This window comes from Mytilus galloprovincialis, chromosome 10 (genome assembly GCF_965363235.1).
Source record: "Mytilus galloprovincialis chromosome 10, xbMytGall1.hap1.1, whole genome shotgun sequence".
In the NCBI taxonomy this organism is placed as follows: Eukaryota; Metazoa; Mollusca; class Bivalvia; order Mytilida; family Mytilidae; genus Mytilus; species Mytilus galloprovincialis.
This window is the reverse complement of record NC_134847.1, coordinates 75,045,186-75,069,723: the sequence shown is the minus strand read 5'-3', so window position 1 is coordinate 75,069,723 and position 24,538 is coordinate 75,045,186. Positions and strand designations below refer to the sequence as shown.

General features: G+C 31.7%; 1 protein-coding gene across 8 annotated transcripts in view; it reads left to right on the top strand.

The window, feature by feature from the left end:
- LOC143048385 (androglobin-like) overlaps positions 1 to 24,538 on the top strand; it is an 87,235-nt gene that overhangs the window by 48,570 nt on the left and 14,127 nt on the right. For 4 of the 8 annotated variants that reach the window (XM_076222057.1, XM_076222055.1, XM_076222058.1 and 1 more), the window contains 26 exons: positions 1,247 to 1,382; positions 2,236 to 2,341; positions 2,775 to 2,834; positions 5,269 to 5,384; positions 5,907 to 6,084; positions 6,911 to 7,004; positions 7,509 to 7,662; positions 8,299 to 8,394; positions 8,848 to 8,953; positions 9,209 to 9,395; positions 9,692 to 9,755; positions 10,036 to 10,116; positions 11,548 to 11,685; positions 13,585 to 13,618; positions 13,958 to 14,134; positions 14,714 to 14,746; positions 15,202 to 15,358; positions 16,386 to 16,500; positions 16,814 to 16,981; positions 18,330 to 18,471; positions 18,791 to 18,874; positions 21,639 to 21,656; positions 23,112 to 23,148; positions 23,568 to 23,662; positions 23,983 to 24,076; positions 24,332 to 24,466. In XM_076222057.1, the coding sequence (XP_076078172.1) occupies positions 1,247 to 1,382; positions 2,236 to 2,341; positions 2,775 to 2,834; positions 5,269 to 5,384; positions 5,907 to 6,084; positions 6,911 to 7,004; positions 7,509 to 7,662; positions 8,299 to 8,394; positions 8,848 to 8,953; positions 9,209 to 9,395; positions 9,692 to 9,755; positions 10,036 to 10,116; positions 11,548 to 11,685; positions 13,585 to 13,618; positions 13,958 to 14,134; positions 14,714 to 14,746; positions 15,202 to 15,358; positions 16,386 to 16,500; positions 16,814 to 16,981; positions 18,330 to 18,471; positions 18,791 to 18,874; positions 21,639 to 21,656; positions 23,112 to 23,148; positions 23,568 to 23,662; positions 23,983 to 24,076; positions 24,332 to 24,466 (2,805 nt within the window). Of the gene's footprint in view, positions 1 to 1,246; positions 1,383 to 2,235; positions 2,342 to 2,774; positions 2,835 to 5,268; positions 5,385 to 5,906; positions 6,085 to 6,910; positions 7,005 to 7,508; positions 7,663 to 8,298; positions 8,395 to 8,847; positions 8,954 to 9,208; positions 9,396 to 9,691; positions 9,756 to 10,035; positions 10,117 to 10,164; positions 10,192 to 11,535; positions 11,686 to 13,584; positions 13,619 to 13,957; positions 14,135 to 14,713; positions 14,747 to 15,201; positions 15,359 to 16,385; positions 16,501 to 16,813; positions 16,982 to 18,329; positions 18,472 to 18,790; positions 18,875 to 21,638; positions 21,657 to 23,111; positions 23,149 to 23,567; positions 23,663 to 23,982; positions 24,077 to 24,331; positions 24,467 to 24,538 lie in introns of all 8 variants that reach the window. The other 4 variants (XM_076222060.1, XM_076222052.1, XM_076222054.1 and 1 more) reach the window with 4 other exon arrangements.

The window sequence follows — 24,538 nt, the reverse complement described above, 5'->3', positions numbered from 1 at the left end:
TGTCAGAAATCTACAGGTTGATATCTTAATTTACATTTTATTTTAAATTACGTAGAATGCTTTAAAAGTCGCATTTAATGCAGTAATTTTATCTCAAGAAAATTAATAAGTTGTGAACATAAAGTTACTTTTCAAACTTTCTTCTTCATAAATTTATTTTATGTTTACGTAAAGAAAGTTAAAGAAAACTAAATTTTTATGAAGTACCTGAAACAATTAGTTTACTATGAACCAATGTAGTGTTTGTGTAGTATAATAGTTGGGGATCCTGGTTATTTGTATAACTATTTTTTAACTCAATGTGACAACCTTTATCAAGGGCAGGTCCAGGAATTGCAGTGATCAACATGCATGCTCTGGATCTGCTTTTTGCTATTTGATGTGCTTGACATGATGATATAGTGGTTGATTGTATTTGGATATCTCAGAATATAGTGCTCTACATATAAATATTTTCATGAGTTTTATGAACTGAATCCTTGTTTATTTACAACTTACTTTGGCTAAATAAAACCACTTATTGTCATTTTTTTTTTCTGGAATTGCAAATTTTGTAATTGTTATGTCAATTTGGGACAGTTACCACTATGATATTGCCAGTAATGATATAATTATTGATGCATTGGAGAGTTTGCTGTGATAATAGTAAGAACAATGCTGTGTCTGGTATTTAATGAATGGTGACATAAGTGTATGTTTTAATAAGAGGTAGTGTGTGATTTGCTAGTGGCCTTGCTTTAACTAGTGAATTAATCTTATATATATAGATTTGTAGACATCTTATGCTAACATTTAATTCTTTCTTCAGTCCAATGCTTAGCTTGTGAATTCTATTTCAGGAAGGTGTCCCTCCCTCATGAGTATTTCTGTAGAATTTCATGATTTTGTAAATGTGCATTATTTAAGACTAAGCGAAATTAAACTTAACTTAATTTGTGAAAAGAGATAAATTTATATATAAAAAATGCAATAAGTCTTTATTTTTCGTATTTAAAAAAAAAGTTTGAATGCATAATTTTAAAGTTAGAATAAGTTTTTATTATACTTTATAAGTTGAAATAATTTTTCATTATACTGTAAGTTAAAATATGTTTTCATTTCACTTGTATAGGTAATAAATATTTTGAAAAAAATATCAATGTTGTCTTGTTATTGAGATTTTTCTTGTAAGTATAAATACAGATAGTGGAGGATTGTGTAATTTATAATTTTGCAAATATTTTATCATTGTTTTCTTTTTATGTAGATATGGCCATGTTAAAGAAGTTTGGGAATTATTAAAAGTATCATTACCAGAATGGAAACTGCCCTTACAAGAGTGGGAAAAAGAACTTCTTGAACAACAAGAACTTGAAAAGAAAGGAGATGAAGCGTCTTCTCCTGTAAGTTACCTTAAATCATTGTCAGTCTATTACTACTATTCCCTCTAAGAAGATGCAATCTGTGACTTGATGGTTTATCATAGATATAAGAAAATGTAGTATGAGTGCCAATGAGACAAATCTCCATCCATGTCACAGATTGTAAAAGTAAACCTTTATAGGTCAAAGTACGGTCTTCAACACGGAGCCTTGGGTCACAACATACAGCAAGCTATAAAGGGTCCCCAAAAAATACTAGTGTACAATCATTCAAACAGGAAAAACCAAATGGGTAATCTGAAGTAAAAAACGAGAAAAGAGAAACTCTTATAAACCACATCAACAAACAACAACTACTGAACATCAGATATCTGACTTAGGACAGGTGCAAGCAATTGCAGCGTGTTTAAATTATAATAGTACCAAACCTTCACCCTTATCTGAAACAATAGTGTAACATCACAACATAGAAAGACACACTATAAAATATCAATTGAAATGGCTTAACTCAACCAAAAGACACATTAACACAAATGAACATACACTGTCAATGAATGAATAAATTTGATCTATGACACAATGTAAATACAAAATTACATTATCATGAATCTCTGAGTGTGATTTAAGGAAAACTTTTAAAAATTTTTTTTGTATCATTCTATTATGTAAAACAATTTGATATGAAGATTTTTTAAAAGAGAAAACCAACCGTTTCACTATTAAATTATGTTAGAAAGATTTATTTGATTTTCTAGTGAGCAACACCAACAGAAATGTCAATTTTGATTGCTGATGTTGTTCAAAATGTAACTTCGTAGCAATTTCAATTGTGAAGATACACAATAAAAAATAATAATGAACTTCTGCTTTACAGGAATTAGCAAAGGAAGACAAATCTGAGAAGGATGCATCTAGTAAGGCAGAGAAAGATCCTAAAGCTAAAGATGGGAAAGACAAAGGAAAGGATCCAAAAGAAAAAGGTATATACTTCTACTCTGGTAATGAAAATATAAAAATGAACAAAAAGCACTATAGTTTAAAGGCAAACCCATCAGGTTAACACACATACAATGCTTTCTTCTCCAACACTTGTCAAAAGATTATATACAAATGTACAATGAAAGTGATCTAGTTATCAGTCAATAATTTTTAAATTATAAGTCATATTTGTACTGTTTCTTATACAAGGAATATTTTGATATTCATAACTGACATATTATTGTATCAGTGTTTACAGACCTTTGTCGGTTTATGTCCAAAATCTCTGTTTTAGAAGTGATAGTCTTGTTTCAATGTTAAAATGCCCAAAATACCTTCACGGAATATGAATATGTTTGTAAGTATTGGCTTATTAATATGGTATGGGTAACAAATATAATAATTTCATATTTAATTTCTTGTTTGTTATTTCAGACAAAGGAAAAGACAAAGACAAAAAGGATAAAGATAAAGATAAGGACAAGAAAGGAGATAGTAAGTAGTGGTAACAGTAAAGATAAGCACAAGAAAGGAGATAGTAAGTAGTGGTAACAGTGAAGATAAGGACAAGAAAGGAGATAGTAAGTAGTGGTAACAGTAAAGATATGGACAAGAAAGGAGATAGTAAGTAGTGGTAACAGTGAAGATAAGGACAAGAAAGGAGATAGTAAGTAGTGGTAACAGTAAAGATATGGACAAGAAAGGAGATAGTAAGTAGTGGTAACAGTAAAGATAAGCACAAGAAAGGAGATAGTAAGTAGTGGTAACAGTAAAGATAAGGACAAGAAAGGAGATAGTAAGTAGTGGTAACAGTAAAGATATGGACAAGAAAGTAGATAGTAAGTAGTGGTAACAGTAAAGATAAGCACAAGAAAGGAGATAGTAAGTAGTGGTAACAGTAAAGATAAGGACAAGAAAGGAGATAATAAGTAGTGGTAACAGTAAAGATAAGCACAAGAAAGGAGATAGTAAGTAGTGGTAACAGTAAAGATAAGGACAAGAAAGGAGATAGTAAGTAGTGGTAACAGTAAAGATAAGCACAAGAAAGGAGATAGTAAGTAGTGGTAACAGTAAAGATAAGGACAAGAAAGGAGATAGTAAGTAGTGGTAACAGTAAAGATAAGGACAAGAAAGGAGATAGTAAGTAGTGGTAACAGTAAAGATAAGGACAAGAGAGGAGATAGTAAGTAGTGGTAACAGTAAAGATATGGACAAGAAAGGAGATAGTAAGTAGTGGTAACAGTAAAGATAAGGACAAGAAAGGAGATAGTAAGTAGTGGTAACAGTAAAGATAAGCACAAGAAAGGAGATAGTAAGTAGTGGTAACAGTAAAGATAAGGACAAGAAAGGAGATAGTAAGTAGTGGTAACAGTAAAGATAAGGACAAGAAAGGAGATAGTAAGTAGTGGTAACAGTAAAGATAAGGACAAGAAAGGAGATAGTAAGTAGTGGTAACAGCAAAGATAAGGACAAGAGAGGAGATAGTAAGTAGTGGTAACAGTAAAGATATGGACAAGAAAGGAGATAGTAAGTAGTGGTAACAGTAAAGATAAGGACAAGAAAGGAAATAGTAAGTAGTGGTAACAGTAAAGATATGGACAAGAAAGGAGATAGTAAGTAGTGGTAACAGTAAAGATAAGGACAAGAAAGGAGATAGTAAGTAGTGGTAACAGTAAAGATATGGACAAGAAAGGAGATAGTAAGTAGTGGTAAAGAAAGCAGATAGTAAGTAGTGGTAACAGTGTTGTGGAGAAGACAAGAACGTGCTAGAAAATTGTCAGATACTCATATGATTAAAAAAGAAATATACCAAATAATTTGGTTCTATACTATTGTTCAGATTTGAGAAAACAGTTTAAACATAGCATTATGTGTTCTCATATCAAGCTAGGGAACCATAGCTGAGTGCAACTCAAAATCGAAAGAAACGATTATCAGTCGTTTTAAAATATTTAAAAGGAAACTCACAAAACATATGATATGTATTGAAAAAGAAAAGAAAATTTGTTATAAAGACACATTTGCTATGCAAAATGCTAAGTTTCAGCCCTTTAAAATAGATTATCCTATTTCACCATATTTACACCTAGTATACATGTTTCAGGTTCTATCTTGTATAGTAGTTATAGTAAGTAACAAAGAGAAATTAAAATTATCTGACATTCTTTCAAGGTAGCATATTTAGTATTAAAACTATTATTGTAAATCAATAACTGGGAAATGACATATGTGAACCCTTCTTGAATAGAATAATAATTTGAAATACTATAGTCTTGGGGTCTAGATTGGAAGGAGGTGCTATTTTATACATTCTTTTTCATCAGAATAATTATTATAGATATGATGGTATCAGGAAGTGCAGTAAGAAGGCGCTGTAGTCGTGCTAATGAAATAAGGATATGTCTGTTTTGTATTCGAATTTTCTTGAATAACTGGAAATTTTGTTTCTACATTCATGAATAGTTATAATACTTTGTTTAATTACTTTTTCCGGTTACAAGATATACTTTGCACTGAATAAAATAAGTCCTAGTTCTAATTCAGTGCATTTTGTCAGATTAGTTGGAACTTGTTTATTCATAAAATAAGATTTTTGACATGTTTTACATGTTTAATGTATCAACATGAGTTCTGAATTCTATTTGGTCATTTCAATGTTGTTTTCATGACACATTTAGATGCAAGTTCCAATGCAACTGAGTAAAGAAAACAGTTTTTTTTTTATAGTGATTCTAAATACATTGCTTGTTAAGGCACTTTCTAACTGTTAACAAATTTTAAACAACTTAGAATTTGTATTACAAAATATGAATGAAAAAAATAAAATAAATTTTATTTTCCTTTGATTTCTGTAAAATTGTGTTTGGATAATGAAGTAAGTGTATTAATGGTGTTCAATCAATTAACTGTTTTATATTTTATTTTTCAGAGGAGAAAACTGGCCTAGAAGACAATATAGTTCCAGAGAAGCCAGAAGTTGTTGTATTTGCCACATATTGGAGTCCATCAAAATACCCTGTCAAAGTCTCTGTCATGGGAGAAATGGTAAAGCATTATTATATTTATGTAACTTTTAAATGTCTTCTAAAAAGCAATTTCTTCTTGGAACCTTTCTTACGCATTTGAAAATCAAAGAAATTCTGTTGTAACTGATGATTATTAAAATATCATTGGTTTACTTTGAATTTTCAGGAAACTCATGGGCATGTTAAATGCTTACTTTTGTGATGTTTTATAGAAATGGTTGATAATTTGAAATAATGTGTGTGACTAATAAAATACTCATATTGTAAGAGGAAGGATATTTCATAACAAATATATTTTACCAATTTATGCATCAATATATAAAGTTGAGTTATTAAAATTTACAAAATCAAAGTTTTACAAAGCAGGACATCCATTTTAGAATATTATCAATGGTGTACTAGTATGAACCACAAAGGAATCAAGTTCAATCAACCTTTCCTAAATAAAAAATATCTATTTTTAAAACAAATGTGTTAACAATTAGCCTTAATTTTATATGATGCCTTTTTTGTTAAATGCAATAATGTTTTGCACTTACAGGCAAATGCAAGTGAAAAACTGAGACAGAATGGACTTTCACATCTATATCCACATCCAGTATGTATCACACAGACTAGATCCTGCCCCCTAGAGCCACCACCCCCTCCAGAGAAAATACCTGCCTGGAAGTTAATAAGACCTAAGAAGAAGAAAACCACACCCTCTGATGAACCCGTTGGTATGTACAAAGTTACAAATTGAATAGAATTTATATTATATGGTTACTGTAAAAGAAGGTTAAGATTGATAAGAGGTCAGTTTCTAGTACAGTTATTCGTTGGTTAATGGCAGGGTCCACCGATTCTGTTGGAGGGTTTTGAGTGAGACCTATCTCCCTCAAAGCTGATACTTGACTGTATATGTATATCTCATCAACTGAAATTAAAGAAATGTCTATTGATACCTTTTGTTTTAACCAAATGAAATAGAAAAGAAGTTGTTTCATATCTACTGTAGTTTGATTATTATATGAAAATGCAAAAATAGCAAAAGATGCTTAATAAAAATAGTTCCCAATATCTGGGGAAGGATTTATAATATAACTAAGTTCTTGATTAAAGAAAATTAACAAATATAGGTTAGATATACATTTTTATCATATCATAGAAAAGTATTTTTTATGCCCCATTTATGGGCATTATGTTTTATGGTCTGTGTGTCCACTCATCCATTCGTCTGTCTGTTTGTTTATTTGTCTGTCCCGCTTCAGGTGAAAGTTTTTGGTCAAGGTAGTTTTTTATGAAGTTGAAGTCCAATCAACTTAATACTTAGTACAAATGTTCCCTATGATATGATTTTTCTAATTTTAATGCCAAATTAGAGATTTTCCTCCATTTTCACAATCCATTGAACATTGAAAATGATAGTGCCGATGGGGCATGTATGTACTGGCGACACATTCTTGTTTATTCTAATTTCCTTCTTTTCTTAACTTTGTTTTTAAGAAACTTTTGAGATAAGTATTTCTTTGAAAAAAATGACGTTTATAATTTTGTTTCTTACAGCTGAGCCAGAACCACCCAAACCAATTGAGTGTTTAGAGATAACCTCACCCTTTGTTAACTACAAAGTCAGTCCAGTTCCAATACCTACGGAAACGTTAGTATTTATAGAATTTAAAAAAAAAGAAGACAACAAAATAAAAGATGTGGAATGAGTGCAAATTTAAATGATACAACTATATACAAAAGTTTAAATGAATTAGTTATGAAAATTAATGGTCTTAGTTTAACCATTAAAAAAACCAACATCGTACATTCAGGTATAAAAGGCCCTGATATGAAAAAATGTGATCCAATTTAAAAGAGAAAACTTATGGCCTAATTTATAACAAATCAGTGGAAAACATATACGACAGACAAGAACCAACAACAACAACCACAGAACTAAAGACAATTTATCTCAAAAGTTTGACTTGACACTCTGGTATTAAAGTTATTTAAATGATACAGAATTATGATTCAGTATTTTAAGAAGTTTTTATAAACAAACCAACTTGAAGATTCCAACAAGTACACTAATAAAGATGATTTCATATTTAGATATATAAATGTATATGTTACTCCTTTGAATGGCAGTAGTTATACATACATTGTCTTCTAGGCATCGTCCAAAGTCCTCCCTGGAGAGAGGAGGTACCAGATCCAGACCGGGAACAGCCAACCCTATAGAGGAGACGGATGAAAATGCTCCAGAACAAGAGGTGAAGAAAGTAGAGGAGGTTGTAAAACCTCCTGAGGAACCAGTCCCAGTGGAGGTGTGTGGCTTGTCACTAATCGGTTGTTTAAATCAGACTTATTTATTGTCCACTTTATAATTATACTGAGAATACCAAAAAATGAACCAAGAATGTTAGCATTCTTTTTTTAGGGACTTCATAAGAATGCTGAGGGTTAAAAAAAATCAGGTTTATAAAGCATGTTGAATTTTTTTTAAATTCTTGTTGAACATTTGAGAAAATACTTTATTATAAAGTGCAGGGTTTGTTAAATATGATAAAGGAATTTACACTGTAGTAACTTTAAATTAATTCTTTTGCACTTTTGTTCATCTTAGCTAAATACAAATTTGAAAAAAAAGCTTATTTAATAACAAAAAAATTGGTGTATTTATTTCAAAATGGTCTGATTTTTCAATGTTTCTTTAATATATGATTTATTAATATTGTTATTGAATAAATACTTACAGTATGTTCATAATTTATGTAACTAACTAAATTTTATGTTATTTATACCTTGGATGTCTAATAATAATTGTCTGGTATAGGGGAAATAATCTGAAGAAAAAAAGGATAACTTGTAATTTCGAATTGTGATGTTTTGATTAATTTGGGAGTTTAATACAATAACTGATATTTTGATAACAATTTTGATTATTAACATTATTTACCAAGGAACCTGTTGAACCAGTAGAAAAGCCATCTACTCCTGGAAAAGAAAAACGTAAAAGTTCAGGAACTAAAAGGGATAAGGATATTGCTAGCCGTGAGGTAACAGAAACATCTTTCTTATATTTCCTGATAGCAGAAAGTGTATGGCTATCTTGTTTATTTTTAACAATTGGTGCTTTAGTTAGATACAATTATTAAGACCATGTTAATCAGATTTGAAATACAAAGAGTTAAACCAAATTAGGTGAAAATAATGAAATATTTTACTTTCTTTGGAAATTGAATGACAAATAAAAATTATATCTTTAGTTTCAAAACTCTTTCAAATTTGAGTGATAATTTTCAAAAGTCAAACATTTATTTAAAAAAAAAGTAGCTTTTAGTACTTTTCATAATACTAAAAAAATTAGTATTTATTTATAGTGGATTGGGATACAAGTTGTTACAACTTATATCAATCCTTTTCTGCTTTGCGTTTGCGAGTGCCATCTTGTATGAGTATCTATAACCTATGATTAAGATTTCAGATAATAATGGTGTATTTTATTACAGGCATCGCCAGGTCCAAAGAAGGGATCAGCTGGAAAGCCAGAAAGAACAAAGAGTGCTCGATCAGAATCAAGATCAAGTAAAACTGATGAAAAGGAAAAACCAAAAGGTACATAGATAAAGCCCATTTATTTTATAAGATTGATAAAAAGAAGATCATTAATAAGTTTTTCAAGAACTATAAGTTAACAAATGATGTAAAACGTTTCTTTTTTAGAAGGACATGTAAATGTAGGTAAGCTTCAACCCATTATAACCTGTTGTCAAGATGTATTGCAAATTCAACCTTAGATTCAGTCAATGATGATATACCATAATCTGTTTGTTATTTCAGCATAAAATTTTCCCATTGTTTAAATTTCAGCTCCCCCATCTGAGAGTGGTGGCTTAGCTCCTCCTCCCCCTGCAGACTCCAATGCCACAACTCCTGACCCTAATGCAGAGGAAGGCACTGGTGAAGAAAAACCTGAAGAGGAAAAGACTCCAGACAATGATGCATCTAAACCTAAGAAAGTTTGGTTGGATTTTGAACAGTTTTGTAAATGTTTTAAGTAAGTTTTTAGATATATGTTGTGGTACAGCAATTTCTGTATTTACAATATTTATAATCTGACACAATATATTCTTATGTCTGGAAATTCATTGTTTTGTGTTTTTAAGGGTAGACCATAGAAAAAAATTCTTCATTTTTACCAGAGTTGTTTACTGATAACTATATCACAAGGTAACTTGAGACATCAATTTATATGGAAAGACATTGAACTAAGGATTATTCTTTACAAGATAGTGTATGAATGTTTATACAATTTAATTAAAATATTGTAATAATAGCTATTCTCCATTGTAGAACATTATATATTTACCACAAGCCCAACACATACAAGTACAATCATAAACATGGAGATTTGAAAGTAAGTGTTGCCAAACATCTTTTGAATATTTGTGCTATTAATGGCTAATTAACTGATATTAATTTTAAATGTAAAAGCTTTTTAGGTGAAAACATTTGAAGTTTGCAATTTGTTGTTTTGATTTTTTTTTAAATTATTGTTTGATGTGCTTTTTGTATGGTTGTAATAATTTGAATTTTGAATTTAACTAAAATCTTTTCAATTTAAATAAATATGCATATTTAAAAGAATTCATAACAAACTGATTATTTCCCATTTAAATAAAATTTTATGAATATAGCTTGATGCTGTCGCACAGTTAAACTCTGTCGCGGGAAATCCTGCTCCCACCGTTGAAACCCCTAATACTACTCTTAAGAAGGTAACAATGGTAGATTCTTTTTTTTTCTCTTATTTTTCCTTCATTCAGAAGTTAGATAAAGTTTACAACTTTCAGGTTTGTTTTTATTATTGTTGTTGTATCAACACAGTGTTCCAACTTATAAGTTGTGTGAGGGTATCTGGTGCTCTTTAAAGAGATTGTTCTTCATACAATCACCAACCAAACTATTTGTTCCTGTTTTCTTCATACCCTTTATAATATCCCTTGCAATGAACCTATCACCATTTTTTGTCTTCCACTCATTGTGCAACATTGCTCATTGTTGCAAAAATCTGTGGAGATGATCTTGTGCAAAACCTAGTCTACATCTTAATTAGATTTTTGTAATTATAAATCACTGTTCATGTCATATCTTAAAAAGAAGTATGTTAACTTCATTTACAACTTTTTAGACTTGAAGCCAAATATAGTTTATTCCTGTTGAAAACCATATGTTGACCACTAGATTTAATTTTTGGTTCGATAACTCATGGTCATGTCCCCATATCTCTTTTGATTATTTTATCAAAAAACTCAGTTTAAATACTTTTCAAAACTTGATTGCTTATACATGTAGTGTTTCAATTATCAGACTGGTATACTTATAGAAAGTTTATCATAGTTGTCATTCCTGAACTTTATGTGAATTTGATTAAATTTTCTTTTGACTGATCAGTAAAAATCACTTATTGTTAAACTTACTTAAGTAAAGGATTCTATCATACATATTGAATAATTTTTATGATTGTTAATATCAGCACTCCTATAAGGTAAATATATCCAAAACAAGTAAATGGGAGCTCACTTTGACATTTTTCTTACATATATAAATAGGTTGTTAATATAATTATGGTGAAATGTTTGACTATTTTAATGTTGGTTGAGGAAGAACTTTCAATGGAGCATTTAGACTCATTTTAATAACTTTAGTAGGAACACTGTTTTTTTGTTGTGTTAGTATTTTGATTTTGCACGAGCTATTATATCCTGCAATATTTTGTTTTATGTTTTACTTACTTTTGGTCTATCTTTTATAAAGAATGAACAGGACAGTTTCTGGTAGTCTTTTGATAGATTTTAATTTTTGTGTGTATAAACAGTGAAGCGAGATTAATATTTTGCTTTGAGAAAGAAATGATAGGACATATTTACTTCAGAAAGTTTAAATTGAAATAGTAACCATATTGTGTTTGAGATTTAAATAATAAAAGTAATAACGTAACTTGGTGATGGTTGCTGTTTTGAAATTCATTTAATTTGTGTGATAACTTAATCTTAATTTCAAATTAATCAACAAAATTGTCTTGATCAGCCTTTTGCATGCTAGCATGTTGTCATGGAATCCATTCAACAAGCATGACAATTGACCAATCACATTGCTTAAAATCCAAAACATGTGCTTGACATTATCATAATCAGCTTCATTTTCAGAATGTTACACCATCTGTGGCTCCCATTGGAAAGGGAGACAAGAAGGGAGCACCCACTGCGGCCGGGGTAAATACGTCTTCTTCAAAGACATCGCAAACACCTACACACTCTGCACCGTCTCCCACTAACCTACACAGTGTGAGTATTTCCCTGGCAACACATCACTGCATAGGGGAGATAATCCCAAATCAGAAAAAAAAATAAATCGTTTATTATCTTTTTTATGGTCATTCATGTGTTTAGAAGAAGAAACAAAAATTATTAAGCTTGTTAGTATTTTATTATGTCTGTTGTAATTCAATGTTTGAAAAACAATTAGGTTTTTTCTATGTTAGGACTTAAGGCTTTGAATGTTAGTTCTAATCTTGTGACTAGAAGATCTAACAGCATGTATAGTTAGGAAATAGTATAGATGCATGTCTTAGACATTACATGTATGTTCACACTAAGCAAATTGCAAAATAGAAAATTATTCTCAGGAATTAATTTAAAATTCGAACATAATTATAATGAGATAATTTTCTCATTTGCATACAAAATTTATAAAAAAAAATAGTTCTCAGAAAGACATTTTGGTATTCATTTTTGAACCAGTATATTAATAAGTATTGACTACAAATGAAGAGTCTGCTTGATAGTTAAATAATTAAAAAAATCATATGTGATCAATGTTCCTTGTTGATTTGTAGGAAATCTCACTGTGTTGGTAAAATAAGGAGATTTAGTTATGTATATATATAAGTAGCTGACTGTGCAGTGGTGTGGGGGCAGGGGCTTGATGTTGTATATTCTTTAGTTCATTGTATCAACTTACTCCCTCTCCGGATATCCAGTATAATATTTGAGGGGGAATTATACCTCCATATAATATTTCTTCTAAACGGTTGAGGTACTTCAGAATGATACCATTCAATCTAACAGCATGTCAAATCGTCTTTCAATTTTATTATTTTTAATGTTTATTTTTTTTTAACAACAATGGACCTGTAGAAATTAGGAAAAAATAATGATACACTTACGAATAACTTTGATATAGAGAGAGGTTTCAAGTCCTTTGGCTTTGATTTAAATTATTTGTTGATCCCAATTTTTAAAGTTAATAATTGTAGTTTAGAATTAGGAATAAGAGTAGATAACCCCTGTACCTTAGAATATGTCTAATTAAGGTACTATTGGCTTATTGATTACACAGTACACAAACACTGACTTAGCATGTGTCCTGCGGCTTGTGTAGTATATGGTCTATGTATGCTAGATATACAAAAGAAAGAATTGTCAGAAGCCACACATTTGTTCTAATAGATAGTTAAGATATTTCTGAAGAGAACTTACTTTTATTTTGTCGATCTCAATTTTATTCTTCAATTTGGTTTTCATTTGAGCATATAATAGTTGTACTGAGTTATCATAAGACTGAAAAGAAATTTTGAAAATATATAAGTCTTCTATATTAAATGTTGACCTTTCAAAATAGAAAAAAGTACACATTTAATACAATGAAAGAAGAGCAATAATGAAATCTTTCTTAGCTAATATATTCTGTCTTATAAAGTTATTTAGGAATTTAACTCACCAACTAGAGTTAAATTGTGAATTTGTGGCTTCTGTTTCAATTCTTTGTAGAAATAACGTAGCAAAAACGGAAACCAGAAGTATATAAAGTAGAATATATAAAGAAATAACCAGGTGTAATGTGCTGAACTTTCTATTTCAGTGTGGGTTATAATACCTAGTTATATTTAGACTATACCCTCTTTATGTAAAGGTTCTTATTTTTATAATGTGCATGATGGTTAATTATAAATCTGCTGGTTATGGTGACTATGTTTAGCATGTTATTAACCTAACAAAGGTGATATAGATTTGTTTTAACAGTGATAGTAGTAAATAAAATAAATATTTTAACTTTTGTTTTCTGTTTGGTTACATTAAAAAGATATTGACAATAGAAATAACAGTAAATGTTTGTGTTAGTTTTAGAATTTTGTAGTATTATTAGTATTAATCTTTATGTAGTGTTCTTGTTTTATTTTTCAGTCTTCAGGAGACGACAGGTCACCAAACTACTTGTGTATCCTTTTAAGCTTGTATTGATAATAATAAGGAAATCTTGAACATCAACATGTATAATGAATTAACATGGCATACCTGTCAACATGTTGAAGTGAAAATGCAATTGAATTACAGAATAACTTATCTAAGAATTCTATTGTAGAAAAGAGTATTCATCTAGTGATTGATCAATTAATTGAATTATCAATGCATCATGACTTTGAATTACTTCATAAGGAAATTTCATGAATTTGTAGTTACAAGTAGCCAATGCTGGTGAAATGCAAGTGTATAAGAATTTATTTTCAATCTGTCTTTAGTTTTGGGCATTTACTATTTTACCTTAACCATACTAAAGTTGTTGACAACTTGAAGCCAACAGACATAGTGATTTTGTTCTCTGCCATTTCACGATTACATGAGCCACCACCCTTAGCTGTCGATGAACCAAAAAAACCACACACAGCAGGAAAAAGGGGAGATAAACCAGATCTGGAAAAAGATACTACAAATATGACAGATCTAACCATTGATGGTAGGATTTTAGTAGTCATTTCAAGCCTCTAATATGTTGCTCAGAAGAAATTTTTTAATTAAATTTTATTAGGAAAAACACTAAAAACAAAGTCAAGCTTTACAGTAAGGTCTATTTAAAGAAAATTATTAAAAGCTAAATCTTTTATATTTCTTCTGAAAGATAATGGAAATTGATGGAAAAAGGACTGCTAATTTCTAGTACATAAACATCTAAAGTACCTTAGGGGTCTTTAGGAACTTTGTTATTAAATACTTTTTGTTTGCTCTGTTAGTAGATGTACTCAAGTTTTATCTGGTGAATAATTACTGTAAACTGACTAATTTTCACCAACCTTTACAAGTAGAAAAATACAGCGAATATTAGATCTTTTCTTATCTTGCTACAATATGTGAATTGAAAAGTTGTAGAAGTAAAGCTTGAAGTTGAATAGAAAGGGTTAAACGTGAAATAAAGTATCTGCTAAAATTAGTTGGTTAACAGTATATTAATATTTCTTCTTATGAATGTTTTGTGAAACACATTAGAATAGCAATGCACATAAATTTTAACCAGTAAATATTATTTTAATGCTATCAGAGGATCTTATATTTACAAGTGCTAATGTGGAAGGTAAGAATGTCTGTCTTGTAACTGGAAAAGAGTAGTAACTTGGAAAGAGGGACCCTCTCAGTGTACCTTTTTCACTCTTTACTATATTATAAAATGAAGATAAAAGAACTCATTGTTGTTTAGATTGGTGTAGAGGAATTCATATTGACAAGATTTCTAAATGAGTACAGGAACTTCTTTATATCATTTTAAAGAATTGAATATTTTCACAGTTTAAGCAGATATATAGTTAATCACATAATAAGTTTATCAAATCTTCTAAGTGATCATCAAAAAATTGATTAATTTTGAAATAAACCCTGATTGTGTGAATATTTTTTTATCAGAGTCAGGATATGGTCAAACTTTCACTAAATTCTATATTTTAGTATCAAATATTCTATGTTCAACCCCTTCCCCTTTCTCAAGTTATTGTATAACCATATAAATTATGTCAAAAATGTATTACATTATAGGATCAGTAGTTGGTAGAACCCCAGCCCCACCCCCTCCAGTCACACCAGGTACATTGGTTGCTGAACCGTACTCCTGGAAAAGTTTGGTGACAGGACAGCCAATACTTCGTCTACGCACCACTGGTAACAGAGCAGCTGTTCTTAGCCTTCCACCAGGGTAAGTTAAAACTTTGTCACAATAGATAAATGCTTATAAAGATTAATTATTGCAATTTTTATTTTCTGTTGAAATGTTAGGTAGTGATAACTTCAGAAGGCATTTTTATGGCCCCACAATGAAGTTGTCGGTGCCATATAGTTTTACCCTTGTCCGAAATTCTAAAATTCCGCAATTCCGAAATTCCGTAATTCCGTAATTCCGAAATTCCGTCATTTCGTCATTCCGTCATTCCGCAACAAACCATTATACAGAGTTTTTTTCTAAACGCCTTCAGATATTGGGCTGATTTTTGGTATGTGAGTTAACCATGATGAGTTACAGATCAATTTTAAGTTTCGTTCCGCTCCGCTAAATTTTGCTTTAATTACAGGCTTTGGACTTTGATAAATTGATGAAAATCACAATTATACAGACTTTTTTTTCTAAACGCTTTCAGATATAGGACTGATTTTTGGTATGTGAGTTACTCACGATGAGTTACAGATCAAGTTTAAGTTTCGTTCCGCTCCGCTAATTTTTGCTGAAATTACGGGCTTTGGACTTTGATAAATTATTGAAAATCACAGTTACACAGATTTTGTGTCCATATGTGTTATTGAAATTGCAGATTTTTCAACTTTTTGGGATGGGGCCATTCGTGAAGCTTTGACACATCTAGTTTAAATAGGGGATCCACTCGATGAATCATCTTCTGTGTTCGTTCAGTTGCCATGTTATTGATAGATATAAGAAGATGTGATACGAGTGCCAATGAGACAACTCTCCATTTAAGACAAAATTTGTAAAAGTAAACCATTATAGGTCAAAGTATGGTCTTCAACATGGAGCCTTAGTTCATACCAAACAGCAAGCTATAAAGGGCCCAAAAATGACTAGTGTAAAACCATTCAAATATAAGTTTTGAATGTCTTGTGATATCTATCATACAGAAAATCCCTTTTCTTTATGATTTTCCTAAATTTATGATGTTTTCTCCTACTGAACACAAAATTCCCCTTTGTTTTACAATTCCATTTGTTTTCAGACGCCATGTACTCAGATTCATGATGTCATCTCCTCTTGGACATACAGTACATCTGTGTTCTACTATTCCATTTGTATTTGGAGATGAAGAATCTGTTATGAAAGAACTCAGAAAGGTACAGATATATGTGTATTGAAAAAGGTGTTAAAAATACACCATTGCTTGTGAAATAAATTGTAGTTGTTGTCTTTTTATTCACATTTATGAGTTACAATTGAACATTTTCAGCAAGTTATTGATTTTGTATTTTACAAGGCACACGTCTAACCAACCTTTTTATAAAATGATGAGGTCTTTTAACAATTTAATTTGATAAAAAAAATCCATTACGCTTTTTGATAACTGTTTATTTTGTAAACAAATGGTCTCACAACAAACCTAAATCTAAGCCACAGGTATTTTCTGATCTATGCCATATCTTTTTGTAGGAAAGCTGTAGATTTGTTGACAATGCCACCCAGGTTATCAACTGTATAGGAAAATGTATTAACTCGTTTAGTGACCCAGAGGGATTTAAACAGAACTGGGAGGAGTTGGTCACCTGTCACTGTCCATACAGATATGACAAAACCATGTCAAAACAACATCATTTCCAGGTTTGTATTAAATGGGTGGGACAAGGGGAGGAGTTAGTCACCTGTCACTGTCCATACAGATATGACAAAACCATGTCAAAACAACATCATTTCCAGGTTTGCATTAAATGGGTGGGACAAGGGGAGGAGCTAGTCACCTGTCACTGTCCATACAGATATGACAAAACCATGTCAAAACAATATCATTTCCAGGTGTGTATTAAATGGGTGGGACAAGGGGAGGAGTTAGTCACCTGTCACTGTCCATACAGATATGACAAAACCATGTCAAAACAGCATCATTTCCAGGTTTGTATTAAATGGGTGGGACAAGGGAAGGAGTTGGTCACCTGTCACTGTCCATACAGATATGACAAAACCATGTCAAAACAACATTTCCAGGTTTGTATTAAATGGGTGGGACAAGGGGAGGAGCTAGTCACCTGTCACTGTCCATACAGATATGACAAAACCATGTCAAAACAACATCATTTCCAGGTTTGTATTAAATGGGTGGGACAAGGGGAGGAGCTAGTCACCTGTCACTGTCCATACAGATATGACAAAACCATGTCAAAACAACATCATTTCCAGGTTTGTATTAAATGGGTGGGACAAGGGGAGGAGCTAGTCACCTGTCACTGTCCATACAGATATGACAAAACCATGTCAAAACAACATCATTTCCAGGTTTGTATTAAATGGGTGGGACAAGGGGAGGAGCTAGTCACCTGTCACTGTCCATACAGATATGACAAAACCATGTCAAAACAACATCATTTCCAGGTTTGTATTACATGGGTGGGACAAGGGGAGGAGTTAGTCACCTGTCACTGTCCATACAGATATGACAAAACCATGTCAAAACAACATCATTTCCAGGTTTGTATTACATGAATGGAACAAAAATAATGCCATTTTATTATTATTTTTTTAAAACATTTCAACATTACAAAATCAATGAAAAATGATGTTAGAATTTTTATTTTATCTTGGAAAGTTTTTTGATTCAATATATATTTTCAGCGTTGATACAGATAGTCATTTCCATTGAAAACTATTTTGTAGTACATATGTAACATCATAATCTACATTAAACATCTGCAAACTAGAACTATTTTTAAGTGTTAACAAAGTATGAACAAAATCTAAACTAATTATTTCCTTGTACAATTTTATTACAGTAGTCTTTTGAATAAAGTTTCACATTCAAGAAACCTTGCAACAAGTCTTTGTTGGGTCCAATAGCTTAATTTGGTGATAAAAAATTTCTGCTGTCAATCATACTTTAAGGAATCAGCAATCATTTGATATAATTAAATAGTTTTTATGAATTTAATTTGATTTAATTATGTTTCAATGATTTCAGATATTTAACCAAGCATTATACCACACACTAAAGGATGGCCTGTCGGAGATGTTGTCACATGACTTGGCATTTGCTTGGAGAACTTTTACGTTTGATGCTGTTACAAAGAATATTTTAGGCCTACCTACTAGCAGTCGACCAGGTATTTTCTACCATTTACTATGTCTTATGTTGAGAAATAATGCTGTTTACAACAAATTAATTCATACGATCATGTTGTGATTTTAACGTTTGTATATAATTTACTTCCTTTTAAATATATTATTTTCTTTTAAATTGTATTTTTATGCCCAATTTTTGGGCATTATGTTTTCTGGTCTGTGCGTCCTTTCATTCGTTTGTTCGTCTGTTTGTCTGTCCGTCTGTCCGTCTGTCCGTCTGTCCGTCTGTCCTACTTCAGGATAAAGTTTATAATAATTTAGAGACTGGAAATTGTGTAAAATATTATGTGTGTTATATAGGGACAGGAGGATCAACAAGATCAGCCACTAAACCTGTTAAGGGAGAGAAAGACAAGGATAAAAAAGGAGATGCTGATAAAAAACGTGAGTGAAGGAAAAAAATATACACAGATTAATTAATGATAGCTAATTTTCAGTGTTAACTAAACACTTTCTATTGTAGGACAGTTGCATGTTTTTTAAAGTATTCAATTATTAAGCATGAACCTTTTATTTGTCATTAAACTTAGCTGAATAATTTTGATGGATTTGTCTTTTGAAATGTATTGACATAAAGATTTTAACATGTATTTGTCTATTATGTACTTTAGTTTAAATAAGCAATGTTCCCTGTTAAGATGACAGTTTCTTTGCAATAGTTTAACCAGCAATTGTCTTGTAGTTTTATACAATGCAACATTGGTTGCCCGATATATGTCATCTGATATTATATATGAGCTTGTGGTAAAACATGTGCTCCTTACAGATTCCATATGATTTTCAGAATTCCCCTTGACCTTGTTTTTGGCTCTGTTTCCGAAACTATTGCCTTTAAAAGCAATTCAAATCCTGCAATAAGGGAGAAAGATCAAGGGTGTCAACTTTGTTTAGTTTTGAATATCCTATTTGAAAGGTGTGTTCTTGTATATATTTGCTAAACTATCTCTTTGTCACTGTTAGAATCATTTTGCTTCTTATTTAGTACATTGACTCACCAGATGTTTTATGTGATTAGACTAGGAAAATAGTTTAACACAATATGCAAAATTTAAATGATGAGTGATTTAATATAGTGTTAAATTCCTTTTACAAGATCCTTGATATTTTTGTAAATTTAGAATTCCATTAGTTGTTATGCCCCGCTGTAGGCAATGGGGACATTTAGTGTTACCCTTGACAACCCATCCTTCTGTATGTCCCGCTGTAGGCAATGGGGACATTTAGTGTTACCCTTGACAACCCATCCTTCTGTATGTCCCTCTGTAGGCAATGGGGACATTTAGTGTTACCCTTGACAACCCATCCTTCTGTATGTCCCGCTGTAGGCAATGGGGACATTTAGTGTTACCCTTGACAACCCATCCTTCTGTATGTCCCGCTGTAGGCAATGGGGACATTTAGTGTTACCCTTGACAACCCATCCTTCTGTATGTCCCGCTGTAGACAATGGGGACATTTAGTGTTACCCTTGACAACCCATCCTTCTGTATGTCCCGCTGTAGGCAATGGGGACATTTAGTGTTACCCTTGACAACCAATCCTTCTGTATGTCCCGCTGTAGGCAATGGGGACATTAAGTGTTACCCTTGACAACCAATCCTTCTGTATGTCCCGCTGTAGGCAATGGGGACATTTAGTGTTACCCTTGACAACCCATCCTTCTGTATGTCCCGCTGTAGGCAATGGGGACATTTAGTGTTACCCTTGACAACCAATCCTTCTGTATGTCCCGCTGTAGGCAATGGGGACATTAAGTGTTACCCTTGACAACCAATCCTTCTGTATGTCCCGCTGTAGGCAATGGGGACATTTAGTGTTACCCTTGACAACCCATCCTTCTGTATGTCCCGCTGTAGGCAATGGGGACATTTAGTGTTACCCTTGACAACCCATCCTTCTGTATGTCCCGCTGTAGGCAATGGGGACATTTAGTGTTACCCTTGACAACCCATCCTTCTGTATGTCCCGCTGTAGGCAATGGGGACATTTAGTGTTACCCTTGACAACCAATCCTTCTGTATGTCCCGCTGTAGGCAATGGGGACATTTAGTGTTACCCTTGACAACCCATCCTTCTGTATGTCCCGCTGTAGGCAATGGGGACATTTAGTGTTACCCTTGACAACCCATCCTTCTGTATGTCCCGCTGTAGACAATGGGGACATTTAGTGTTACCCTTGACAACCAATCCTTCTGTATGTCCCGCTGTAGGCAATGGGGACATTTAGTGTTACCCTTGACAACCAATCCTTCTGTATGTCCCGCTGTAGGCAATGGGGACATTAAGTGTTACCCTTGACAACCAATCCTTCTGTATGTCCCGCTGTAGGCAATGGGGACATTTAGTGTTACCCTTGACAACCCATCCTTCTGTATGTCCCGCTGTAGGCAATGGGGACATTTAGTGTTACCCTTGACAACCCATCCTTCTGTATGTCCCGCTGTAGGCAATGGGGACATTTAGTGTTACCCTTGACAACCCATCCTTCTGTATGTCCCGCTGTAGGCAATGGGGACATTTAGTGTTACCCTTGACAACCAATCCTTCTGTATGTCCCGCTGTAGGCAATGGGGACATTTAGTGTTACCCTTGACAACCAATCCTTCTGTATGTCCCGCTGTAGGCAATGGGGACATTAAGTGTTACCCTTGACAACCAATCCTTCTGTATGTCCCGCTGTAGGCAATGGGGACATTTAGTGTTACCCTTGACAACCCATCCTTCTGTATGTCCCGCTGTAGGCAATGGGGACATTTAGTGTTACCCTTGACAACCCATCCTTCTGTATGTCCCGCTGTAGGCAATGGGGACATTTAGTGTTACCCTTGACAACCAATCCTTCTGTATGTCCCAGTTTTGTTTTCACATTGTAACTTAAGTTTTCCTCATCAAAATATTATGAAACTCATACATCATGTTAAGTATATAAGTTATGCCCTTTTTTAACTTGAAAAGTGCAAAGCTTAAGCAGGGCTTTCATGTCATCAGACACATTCTCCTTTTATTACTACTGTAATTTATATGTATATTGTTTCTTAATTTCATTTAAAGCTTGGAGAATAACATTTCAACAGTTTTTTCAATATTAATACATTGCATGTTTTGCTGGGATATTTTTGTGATTAATTTTTATCCTGCATGTCTTTAGAGGCAGCCCCAGTAGAGGGTATGTGGTATACTGGCTTTATGGTTTTAACAGTAGTGTATTTTTTGTTGCAAGTTAATTTTCAGTTTTCCATGAGTTTTAAGCTATTGTGTATCATCAGGTCATATAATAAATTTTGCAGATATTCATCAAAACTATTTATCTGATTAATAATATAATAAAGTCTTGTAGAATTAATCATTAAGAAATAAACTTCATTTGAAATGATGGACAAAATATAGTCCTCCCTGCTCCTTGAACAGACTTTAGGTAGGCTTTCTTTTCAACCCTATCATGGAATTTCCTTCGTGATCTATTTATAAGTTTCAGAGAAGTAGCTTCATTTGTTTCATTTTAGTCTTTATACAATATAGGTAATTCAAGATCTTGAACTTCTCATATCCTTATTAGGTTGAAAAGTTCTAAGGATTCAACTAACAGTTCAAAAACATTCTAATTCCATAAAATATGGGAAATTCTTGTAAAAACATTCTAATTCCATAAAATATGGGAAATTCTTGTAAAAACATTCTAATTCCATAAAATATGGGAAATTCTTGTAAAAACATTATTTTGCCAATTATAAATGTTAGAAAATGCATTATGAATAAAAACTGATGGTACACAATTCTTTGTAATTTGCCAGAATTGTTTTGATATGTTTTGCATGATAATTTTATAGTTTGATTTATTTGTTATATTAAATTTATGTTGTCATGGTTTGAAAATTAACTTTAAATACTTCCAAATACTTCTTTATTTTTAACCATTTTCCACATATAACTAATTTAAAGATGCTATTGGGAATACTAAACAGGGTGACGAGACTTAGTAAATTGAAGGAATTATGCATTATGCAGTAACAAAGAAAATTAATAAAAAAATCGTTAGGTTTCGGGTGCTAATTATGATTAATAAGGTAGTTTCTATGTATCTTCTTATGGATTGGATTGCATTAAATTAAGTTAATTTTGTTTTTATTTTCAATCTATAGTCAAAGTTTTATTTAGAGTGCACATATTTAGAAATATCTATAACTTTCTGACTTTTAATTTACTATTGTAGGGAAAAGTTAACTATGAGGGTTCTTAAACTGTAAATTCAGAAAATGATAATTGAATAATAAAGAACAGTACCAATTATTTCTGAATTCACAGTATTGTATTTCTGTTTCACTTCAATTAAGTTTAAACCATTTTCCTTAATTGATAAGTTATTGAGAAGATAAAAATCTGAATTTTTTTTCCTGCTTTTATTTAGATAAAATATAAGTTGTGCTTATATGTGCACAATTTTATTGCTTATAATTATATTTTATACTTAAAAATTTCCGATTGTTATTGATGGTACAATCTTTTGTCAGTTTTACAATTTTAAAAATCCATTTTTATATTGTTTCATTTTATTATGTTTTGATAGTAGATCAGTAATAATACAGTTGATTTGTTATTGAAAACTGAATATTATTTACTTCAGGAGAAGCAGATAAAGCAGAAAACCAGTGGGCAAATAGGTCAGTCTTATCATATTAGTCTGATAATAGGAAGGAAAAATGCAGGGATCCAGGTGTCCATGGTCCAAAAAAAGTACAGCTTGGCTACTATTTTTTCTTCACTTTTTTTGTCTAACTGTTTTAAAAATGGTCTAACAACAATATTGACTGTGTTACCACAATATGTCCCTATGGTAATTATGATGTTTATGATCATTTAAACATGGATGACATATTGAGACATCTCATCTGTTGCAAGTAAGATTTTTTATTTTATTGCTGTAAATAAATTACATAGATAAATAAGTTAGGACTGATTAGATATTTTTGGTTTCTAACTTTACTGTATTGAGTCTTCAAGATGATAATTTTCTATTGACTTATTTGGTTTTGCTTGATAAATTCTAATTATACTTATCGTGTTTTTCTTCACATTACAGGGAAATGACCCCTGATGAACAGATTGCTTTGGTTAAAATCCAGAGAAATTGGAGAGGCTCATGGGTCAGAAAGATGACACAGGCTAGAACTCCTGGTCAGTGCAATTTACTTCTTTATTTTGAGAAAATCTGTTAATTTCTTCATAAAGTAATTGAAAGAAATATAACTTAAGAAAGAAGCCACTTCATGCTAAAAATATATATAATTAGGTGGTGTTTTGGGGACTTTAAAGAAATTTTGTATGCATTTAAAACTCATAGAACTGCATTTGAATATAAAAAGACCTTATATACACCTGTATAAAGATAAATGACTTTGTAGACTGAATTACATTCCCCAGTGTACATATATAAGTGTCTAATACCTATGTATTGCCATGAAAGTTCTATTTGAATTTGGTTTATACTTTTCCAGGAACTGAAGTAAACAAGAAAGTATCAGAAACTCTACAGAAATCCTGGGCTGTCTTAGAACAGAACGCTGAACAATATGGATTATCTCTATTCAGGTAAAATAATGGGTCAAAGTCAGAAATGATAAAAAAAAAAAAAAGAATTTAATCACCAAACAAGACTCAGCATTAAAATATATTGAAACCTTATATGAAGCTTTTTCCATAGAAAATCAAAATAAAGAGTTCCTTAAAATAAAAGCATGTGTTGCTAACATGCTCTAATAATCAAACAAAATTTTTTTAACTTTACTATGAGTTCATTAGTACATATCAATACGAGACTCAATAATTTTTGTCAACATATTACAGATATATGTTCAAACTGGACCCAGATGTAATGGTCAAGTATCCTTTCCATAAAGATGAATGGAACAAGATATCTTATGATGATTACAGTGGTCAGTATCCAGACCATCCTCCAAACTCTTGGTTTGTTGTCTTTAGGTAAGTAGTCACTATCAATTGGTCATCTCAATAGTGTCATTAGTGAAATAATATTTCTACAGTAATCTCAGT